The sequence below is a fragment of the Engraulis encrasicolus genome, chromosome 4 (genome assembly GCF_034702125.1).
Source record: "Engraulis encrasicolus isolate BLACKSEA-1 chromosome 4, IST_EnEncr_1.0, whole genome shotgun sequence".
Taxonomy (NCBI): Eukaryota; Metazoa; Chordata; class Actinopteri; order Clupeiformes; family Engraulidae; genus Engraulis; species Engraulis encrasicolus.
This window is the reverse complement of record NC_085860.1, coordinates 38,486,519-38,496,584: the sequence shown is the minus strand read 5'-3', so window position 1 is coordinate 38,496,584 and position 10,066 is coordinate 38,486,519. Positions and strand designations below refer to the sequence as shown.

Genomic DNA, 10,066 nt, shown 5'->3' with positions numbered 1-10,066 from the left:
ATTTTAGCATCACTACATGGTTGCTTAATTAACTTGCTTAAATGGTTGCTTAAATAACTATTGTGTTTTGTTGCAAGTTAATAGTGTATTATTATTTAATTTAGGCCTATAGTTACTTAATGTGTAACTATTAGTTTTTGGGACCCGATTTTGTTGAGCATAAATAACACATGTGAAGTCTTTCTACGTTTTCCCTGTTTACAAACAACTAAACGAAACCAAATTCAGTTACACAAAATTAAGTGTGGTGATTTTCTATGTGTAGTAAAGTGGATTTATAGGGACTATGCCACCCAGGTATAGAAGACAATGTAGAGGAACGAAGGAAAAATATTTGTTCTCAATCACAGAAGAGTATGTCTCGAAAATTGGTGCATGGGGCATGGAGCTTGCTGCACTGTTTTAGTATGATAGTTACCTTTACTTGAACACATAGAGTGAAATTAAGTGCAGGAAACAAATGTGTCAAAATTTCATAGAGATTGTCCACCATTTGACTTTATAGATGGTTCCTTGACATAGATTTTCATTTTTTTATTATTCAATGAATAGAATTACTTTAAACAAACACCCCACTGAAGTTAACCATTACTCTATACAAAATTTAACAATACAGTTTATACTTCAACGTCCATAGATGGATCACACTGCAAGCACTGTTCTACAGTAGCTGAGAGAGTAACTCCCAAATTATTATTAGTAATGATTAAAAAACATATGCTTTCTGTTAATTTCATTAGTTTTACTTTTCATCCACCCATGCCAAAACTTTTATAATTAGCGCATGTTTTAATCAAGTTAATAAAAGTTCATTAGGCCTATAGATCTGGCTACCCAGATGGTGCCTCAGTGCTAGCAGTGGTAACGAGAAAGGAGCATTGTGCATCTGTGAGGTTTGGATTAGCAGATTGCCACCACATTAAAGTAGCACATGTTGATTCATCTGGCCTTAACTCAAGTCTGTGGAATAACAAAGCAATCCGCTTGGCAAAGTATTTGACATCCCAATTATGCCATTAGCAACACAGTCTTGAACTTCATAATTGTGATATTTTATTTTAAAACCTGTGGTACCTGATAAAACTGTTCAATCCCCAGTCCTTTTACATACATTATTCGTAGTTTGTGCTTATGGTTTCATGATATTGCATATGCATATAATCAATAATGATGTAAAATGCCAAGAAAGTAAACACATTCTTAGAAGCAGAACACACACACACACACACACACACACACACACACACACACACACACACACACACACACACACACACACACACACACACACACACACACACACACACACACACACACACACACACACAGGTCCCACTGGGGGGTCTTTGCCCTTTTCCTGGCCCCTGATTGCTGAGCTAGCTTTACCTGCCGTCTGTAGCGAAGGCAGACCAGAGTACACACACACACACACACACACACACATGCACACACACACACAGAGCCCCTCTTTAATTCCGAGTGGGCACGGGTAGATGTGTGTGTGTGTGTGTGTGTGTGTGTGTGTGTGTGTGTGTGTGTGTGTGTGTGTGTGTGTGTGTGTGTGTGTGTGTGTGTGTGTGTGTGTGTGTGTGTGTGTGTGTATGTGTGTGTGTTTGGGGTCCCTCTGCCAGGGCCTCCAGAGAGATTATCCAGCCACTTCCATCTGCTGCCAGCGATGTAATCCCGCCCAATGAGAAAAATCAATTGCCTTGCTGAATATCAAAGGCACATAAGCTCATTTCAGCCATTAAACATTGGCCAGATTTGAGGTAAAGTAGCCGTGTAAGTGCAGAACAAGACCCTCCATTGTGAGGACGAACGGGGAAGTAGCTGAGTGGACAAACAATAGCTTTCAGTATGTGTCAGTGACTTGTTCTGATGGCAAGAGAGGGGAGACACCACGTATCAGTCAGCGTTTAGTCTGCGCAAAGGGAAACAATTTATTAGCAAGTTCAAGTCCACAAGTGGCTGTAATGCAAAATGATTTCACTAAAAATCTGTAAATAGAAAAAAATAGCAAGTAAAAGAAATAATAATTACAAAAATGGCTTTCTTTGCAAATGAATATCACTTCATTAAAAGAAAATGAAAGACAGTTGAGTGAGATAAACTAACAGCAAACCATAACTTTAGGTTCGAATCACAGCAGTGCAAGGACAGTGTCAGTGCAAATAAGTAAAATTTTGGGTAATTAAGTGAAATTACAAGAAGGCCACCATTGCTCCCTATAATAACAATATGAACTTAAGGAAATATATATACTACAATCAGTACACTTTGCATGAAACACAGCAACCCTTTGAAACTCTGGCTACACTGGTGTCAAATCCAACCGTCATAGTAATTGCAGGGTAATTAACTGACAGTATACAGTATACAGTACTGTATAGGCCCGAATATAAGACAATCCTGAATATAAGACAATCCCCTTTTTAAAGACCTATTTTTAAAACAAAAACCCATCTTATATCTGGGCCAATAAGTACCTTTAGACCGTTTTATTGTGCTGTTATAGCATGTCCTTTAGAGGAACACACGCACACCAATCAACACACACACACACACAGACACACACACACACACACACACACACACACACACACACACACACACACACACACACACACACACACACACACACACACACACACACACACACACACACACACACCAGTGCTTTTGGGCTCCCTGTTTATGTCGTGTTAACTCAAGCCATGCATTTTAATTAGGAGCGTCATGGATGTTCAACCCTCCATCTACATCTATCACTCAGATATCCGTGACACAGACCTCTGGTCATAGGAACCCATACCTCATAATGGTAATGGCATGTCATAGACACAGTGAGATGGGACTGGCCTAGCAGTGAGATGGGTCGGTCTGTGTGTTAGGTGCAAAAGTGTTGCAAGAGCAAGTTACTGCGGAGGAAGCTTGGATTAGTGAAAAAGCAATAATCTAGTAGTCAATTCCCTGCTATGTGCAATAGAACTTCCCTTTCAAGTAGTCAATTATTATCAGTTCACAGTTATATACCAAAGAGCTTCCCTTTCCACAACCTCTTCAGAAGCCCTGAAACTCCCTCTGACAATGGCCCACATCCAGTGGCTCTGCACGAATCCCACGCCTAAGCAGAGAGAGAGAGAGAGAGAGAGACAGAGACAGAGAGAGACAGAGACAGAGAGAGACAGAGACAGAGACAGAGAGAGAAAGGAGGATATAGAGTGATATAATATTAAAAAATAGACAGTATAAGAAAACAGTATAAGGAATCACTGATGAAGAGAACAAAAGCATTAGGGGAGATAAGGCCAATGTGGAGAAAATTACTTATTTTGTGATTTATTATCAGGCCCTGTGCATTGAAAGATGAACAGGGGGACAGAAAACTTTCCTGTGAGTAAACCCCATTATATTACATTATATTACATTACACTTAGCTGACGCTTTTATCCAAAGCGACATAGTTATTTACACGGTAATGGTTACAGTCCCTGGAGCAATATGGGGTTAGGTGCCTTGCTCAAGGGCACTTCAGTCATGTGTGGTGTAGGGAGATGTAAGGGTGGGATTCAAACTTGCAACCCTCTGATCTTCAAACCACCTCTCTAACCATTAGGCCATGGCTGCAAGGGCACTTCAGCCATTGATGGGGGTGTAGGGACATGTAAGGGTGGGATTGGAACGTGCAAACCTTTGATCTTAAGACCACCTCTCTAACCATTAGGCCACCACGGCTGCTACGAGGCTGCCATCATGTTTTAGCGTATGTATTGCACGCTAGTGCATTCTGCGTGTTTTTGCGATGCCTTTTGAAGTTAACGCGTGCTCCTCAGACGGTAAAGCGCTTTCATGCACTTTGGACATGTGAAGAGGTTTGCGCAGTTTTCCCGCCGTGTCAGCGATTTTCTTTTGCCACAGCGCATTTCTGTTGCTAAATGCAAATATGCTTTGCTGTGCCCTAACCAAAACCAACCCTAAACCTAACATATCAGTAAAGCAATGTTTCTACTGCTTTACTCTTGCCAAGAACAGCGACATTTGGCTAATTTCTAGCTAAATTGTGCCAAACCTAAACCATCCCTAAACCTAACCTGTAACAGGGCGTTGTGGAGCACGCCTTAACTTGCAAAGGCGTATTGGACACACGCGATAGGCGGTTTAAATCAGCGTGTCATCTATACGCAATGCATTATGACATGTGGTTGCTACTGTGTTTGTAAGCCCCTCGGTACCTGAGGAGGCGACAGCGGAAGTTGGTGATGCGAGGAAACGCTTCATCTGTGCTGGATGTCTGATTCTCATCACTCCACAACCTTTCTGCAGCAGCGCACGCCCGGGGCCTGAACACACGAACACACACACACACTGCATTTACAGTATATACAACACACAAATAAACGCTCAGTGTCTCTTGTACCTACCAGCAGTAGGGTGACCATCTCTGTGACAGGTAAAAGGAGGACATGTTTTAGGACGAGGGGGTTGGCGGTCCTCCCCCAAGAAAATGTGGGTTTCTTAGATGCAATTTCATGCATTTTTGTCCGGCTTAATGCTGTGCCTTACGCCTGAAAAGGCACTGAAAAGACGGGTGTCTGGCCACCCTAACCAGCAGCCCTGCCCAGAGTTGTGGCTGTGCCCTAAAAAAAATATTTTATTTTGCATGGAAATCTTCGCTACCAGTGTGTGGGTAGGAATTGGTGATTCTGAAGTATGCATTATAAAATGCTCTCCATACGTATAAATGCAGTCCATTATTTACCATATGGGGAAAACGGGGGACAATTGCCACAAGGTATGGCTGCAACATCTATATGTATTTTTTTCCTCCCACAGACCAGATACTATTGCAACACTGTATAAGTATAATCACTCTAGCTTGTATCTGATTAGAGAAGAAACTACATGTTGCAACCGCCCCCTGTTGCAACTGGTCCGGCACTCCCCTATCAAAGCACAGCTAAAAAATGAATGGTTCCCATAAGAATTAAATTACTCTGCTCCCTCATCTAAAAAAAACCTTGATGATGAGATGAAGTGAAGTTGTAATCGTTTTGGGTAGGAGGTGTGCACATCCAAAAACACTTTTTGCAGGTGCCAGGCAATAGTGTCAGGCAGTTGAAGAAGGTAGGTCTGCACACTGCCAAATAAGCTCCAAAAAGTCATCTTTATCCACCTTGAGTGTTTAAATTGAATAAAGTTCACTTTTTGGAATTTGTCAGTGTGCAGACTGCAGACCTACCTTCTTCAACTGCATAGTAGTGAAGCTGGGAATGTGACTGTTTGCCACTACATACCAGAGTCTGGGGCTGAGGTTGGTGGCATCCACATACTCTCCCCACATGCACACCTCGCCACCGATCACCAGTCTCTTCTGCGTCTCAGTGCCTGACAACATAAATAGAGAAAACAGTGGCAATAAGTAACACAGTTGGTAAGATCAAGGCGCGTGACAAAAATGCCCTGACTAGACGTTTGTTCAAATTTAAATTCTTTATTAGACGATAGCCCCTTGAGATTAACATCTCGTTTTCGAGAAGGTCCTCAAATTATAAATGATGTTGCAAATATGTGGAAATGTTTTTCATTCATGCTAATCACAGCAAGTACTCTATGTATTCTCCACACTAACCTCTTGTATGTTAACCAAGTTCCAAATTTTAGAACAAGTACCGGTATGTTATTATTTTTAACAGACCTATTATAGAGTAGGAGACCTATTACATTTATGAGATATAGTGTAGCTACACCATAACAGGAACATTTTAAATAATGTGTAACAAAATGCATGTTACCTCATCAGCGATCTAAAGAAGGAAAAATACAACACACGTCACAATTTAAAGTGAGCCTATTAATAAAAAAAGTGACAAATTGGCACTCACATCAATCACTCCACTGCACAGCAACACAGCAATACAATTTTTGTGTCTGTATGTGTGTGAGAGCGCATGTTTGGGTATGTGAATTGATGTAAGGCTGATTGCTGTACTCAAGTGTGTGCTATATGTTTACTGTAATATGCAACCATGTGTACTATGTCTTTGTGTATGTTTTGTATCTGTGTATTTATGTAAGCTGACAGACACCTTAATTTCCCTCGGGATTATAAAAGTACTCTACTCTACTCTACTCTACTCTACTCTACCACTCCAGCCTCACAGTAAGACACCCAAGCTTTCAAACACCAAATAGGAACCAAACTAACTAGAGTTGATGATGCCATATGGAAGTGGAGTTAAAACTGGACTTGAGTTGAGAGCTCAGCTCACTCTCCTCTCATCAATAGTGGCACACAGACACGGCTCTGCCAGCACCAATAGCACACTCTGCTGGTGGATTTGTAGTACTGCCATGGAGTGATGAAGGGTTGGGAAGTGTATCAGCCTCATTACAAAAGCCAAGATAATCATACTAGACATATTATACATGCAAGACTACCTTTGCAAAAAAAAAACCTTTTGCAGGTAGATTTTTTCTTTCAACATCAATTTTGCTGAGTGCCCCTTGTAGCTCTGACTCTGAATTACAAAGTTCACCCAGGGCTACTATAGCTGAAACTCTTGGCCACACACACCAGAGAAGTTCAGGGGCTTGACGGTGTAGGAGTCTCGCCAGTCCTGGCCGTAGCGTATGTGGTTGATGTACCAGGGGGCGGACAGCAGGACGCGGTAGCCGGCCTGGGTCATGCGACTCATCTCCTGGGCATAGGCCGGGGGGAGCCCCTTCCAGATCTCCAGAACCGTGTCCTTGGGGATCTGACCAAGTACACAGAGAATAGCAGCCACAAGATGCTGAGGACAGCTGCCTCAGTCCCTGAAATGTCCTCAACATCACTATCGCCCAGCCCTTCACTTGACCACTACCTGGCCTTCCTACCTCTCTTGCTTGTTTTGCACAATGTAACTCCAGCTGTTTTATGTACAACAAAATGCACTTTCAATGTTGTCATTGCACTTTTCAATGTTTTTGTATGTGTCATTCCCTGTTATCGTCAGCCCTCCCGAAAGTTAGTTTTCTTTTGTCTGGTTATATTGTATGAATTTGTGGGCACACCAATGTACATTCCTGCCAATTGCATTTTCATACTGTAGATATGGCTACAATAAACATGAACTTGAACTTCCTCCCATTACATTCCATCTTTTCGCTCTTGTAACAGTCTGCAAAAAATGTTGCTATTTTGCTAAATAACATTGCAGTATGAGGCTGTTTGTTGATGCTTTTTATTTACGTAGCAGCTGTGGCTTTAGTAGAGGTTTACCAGGCAGTTTTGATGGATGTATTTGATTCAGTCAGAGCACTCCTGAGGGCCCAGGTACAAAATGCACAGCCCACCACTGCAGCACACACAACACAAGCCTTTTCAAAAGCAGAAAGCCTATTCAACTTGCATAAAAAAATAAATTACTTTGATAATGATATGTGATAATATTTATAAAGACATAATAAATATCTAAAACTCTATATAAATCCTGTATCCGGATTTTTTTCTATGCGACTTAGTAGAAGCATTGTCCGCAGTGCCACCTAGTGGACACATGTGTCACCACAAGTTCACATGTGGAATACTTCCACATGTACAGTACTGTGCACACAGCTAGTCTCATTGCTGACCCATTCAACTGCTTTTTTTTTTTTTTTTACCATTGTTACCCTTTAAAAAGCCCCTCTCCCCCTACCAGTAGATTGCATTATATCTTCACGCACATTTGAAATGGGTGGAGACATGTGGCTATGAATACCGGGCCTCCCTTATCAACACACACACACACACACACACACACAAACACACACACACAAACACACCATCACAGCAATCGGGTCACTCAACGGCACTCTCTTTAAGACTCTGACCCATGAAGGCAAGGGGCCGGACGTTGTAGTGTCGTGCCCAGTCGTGGGTGGGTCCCGGCAGGTCCAGGTACCAGGGGGCCGAGAGGATGGCCCTCAGGCCTGCCTTGGTCACCTTACGCAACTTACACAGGTAGCACTCCGCCTTCCACACCTGCACCACATAGTCCGGCTTGTGCTGCAAGCAACACACAGGCAGGTAGGGCTGCACAATTAATCGAAAATAATCGATAATCATCATATCAAAATTGTGATTTCAATCGGAATTTAATCGTGGCAACAGTGACCTGCCTTCGAGCGTCCTTGAAGTCAAAACATACTGACAGGCTGCTGTTTCTGACCAGAGATCTGTCCACCTAAGTTTCATACTATTGCCTCTTACATGATTATTACAATTTAGTTTTATTTTGTTCCTAACGTCTATATAATTCATGCTTGGTTATATTTCATTTAGCGATTCTGATTTTGACCCAAATAATCGTGATTATCATTTTTTCCATAATCGTGCAGCCCTACAGGCAGGCATCCCTCTGAGCTTTAGCTAAGCTTAGTAGTGCTGACTACAAATGCGTGTCAGGTTAGGGCATACACACATGGAGAGTTACTGTATGGAGGTTGGTGTATGTATGCGAATGTGTGTGAATGAATGGAGAAAAAAAAGGATCGAGAAAAAAAAGACCAGAGAGAAACAATGGGACAGAGGATACAGAGTGGTTCTGTGGAAGAGAGAATGAGAGAGAGAGAGAGAGAGAGAGAGAGAGAGAGAGAGAGAGAGAGAGAGAGAGAGAGAGAGAGAGAGAGAGAGAGAGAGAGAGAGAGAGAATGGGACAGAGGATACAGAGTGGGAGAGAGAAAAAGAGAGAGAGAAAGCACATGTTCCGGTGTGTTTGCGTGTGACAGGGCTTATGACACAGAAGAGCACAGGAGATAGGGACACAGCCAGCCAGACAGACAAGCAGGCAGGCTTGGTCTGATGCAACAGCTATGCAAAAGACAACAGCTCCTCTACCTGTAGTTAACGCAGCAGGACTCCCTGACAGCTCTGTCTAATCCAGACAGATGAATGAAAGGGAGGATGATCACCAGAGTAACTCAAACATGGAAGTTGTCGCCATGTCTAAGCGTTAGTCTTCCACCTTTCAAAATAAAATTATAATAATGGATGCATTAAAAGCATTATAAAAACTTAATAAATAATTAACTAATGGTGAACAAAACATTAAGATTTTTTTTGCAAATGAGTGGGAAATGTGATAATAGAATTTTTTTTTTTAATCAGCCACTTACTGTACGATTTTTTTTGTGAATAAATAAAAAAATACTGTTAAAAAGTTTGTAAAATCTTGAACATATTTGGAGATATTTTATAAAGCATTAATATAACTTAGTAAGTTCACCATTAGTTAATTATTAAAAGTCTCTATAATGCGTTTTTTTGCATCCATTATTATAAAGTGTTACCATAAAATTACATCTTCCATATCTGAGTTGCTCCGGTGATTCTCTTTCCATTGCTTCATCTACTGTATGTAAGTCCTTCCGGTTGATGCGGCGGATAGTAAGAGAACCAAGCATGGAGGATCCACTGCTTTATGTACCACATAGATGAGTGTACTGTACACTCATGTACTGTAGCGGTTTTCAAAGAGGGGGCCGCGGCGGGGACCCCTGGGGGGCCGCGGAATGTTGGCAGAAAAAGTATAGCAAAACAAAATAGATATTTGAATACATGGAATAACTAATGTACACCAAAATAAACCAAGAATAAGATTACCAACATTCCCATTAGTATAATGATTTATGTATATTATTACTATTATTATATTATTACTATTGTTATATTATTATTTTATATCCTAGTGGGGCACTGACTATATTATGGTTGTGAAAGGGGATGCACAGACAAATAGTGTGTAATGTGGTGAGGCCTTCGCTAGAATATACCGGTGTATGGGGGGCCTTGCCATGCTTAAGTTTGGTATCTGCTGATGTATTGTTTGTACTGCATGCATGCATGTGTCCTTGCTGCTTACCTTCTCATGGTAGTCAAACACGTCCTGCCACACAATAGACGTCCTGTTGAGAGATGCGCTGATGTTCACCATGCTGAGGGGAGACACACACACAGGCAAAAATGTGAACAAACGCACGTATGCATGCACGGACACACACACACAGATGTGCAAAAACCCACATACTGTGTGTCATAACACCA

At 41.6% G+C, this 10,066-nt stretch overlaps 2 protein-coding genes across 5 annotated transcripts in view; both read right to left on the bottom strand.

Moving 5' to 3' along the window:
• Window positions 1-1,915: 1,915 nt before the first annotated feature.
• hexa (hexosaminidase A (alpha polypeptide)) overlaps window positions 1,916-10,066 on the bottom strand; it is a 31,096-nt gene continuing 22,945 nt past the window's right edge. For 3 of the 4 annotated variants that reach the window (XM_063197383.1, XM_063197381.1, XM_063197382.1), the window contains 5 exons: window positions 9,885-9,957; window positions 6,575-6,755; window positions 5,295-5,385; window positions 4,233-4,340; window positions 1,916-3,124 (listed from right to left, as the gene is read on the bottom strand). In XM_063197383.1, the coding sequence (XP_063053453.1) occupies window positions 3,061-3,124; window positions 4,233-4,340; window positions 5,295-5,385; window positions 6,575-6,755; window positions 9,885-9,957 (517 nt within the window). In that variant the 3' untranslated portion in view covers window positions 1,916-3,060. Of the gene's footprint in view, window positions 3,125-4,232; window positions 4,341-5,294; window positions 5,386-6,574; window positions 6,756-9,884; window positions 9,958-10,066 lie in introns of those variants that run through there. The other variant, XR_010034628.1, reaches the window with a different exon arrangement.
• LOC134447754 (beta-hexosaminidase subunit beta-like) lies at window positions 7,608-8,126 on the bottom strand. Its single transcript, XM_063197386.1, has one exon. The coding sequence runs from the start codon at window positions 8,090-8,092 to the stop codon at window positions 7,823-7,825; it is 270 nt and encodes an 89-aa protein (XP_063053456.1). The 5' UTR covers window positions 8,093-8,126; the 3' UTR covers window positions 7,608-7,822.

Coding starts and splice junctions, on each gene's coding strand:
- LOC134447754 (XM_063197386.1), bottom strand. CDS start 8,092: ATGATGATTATCGATTATTTTCGATTAATTGTGCAGCCCTACCTGCCT.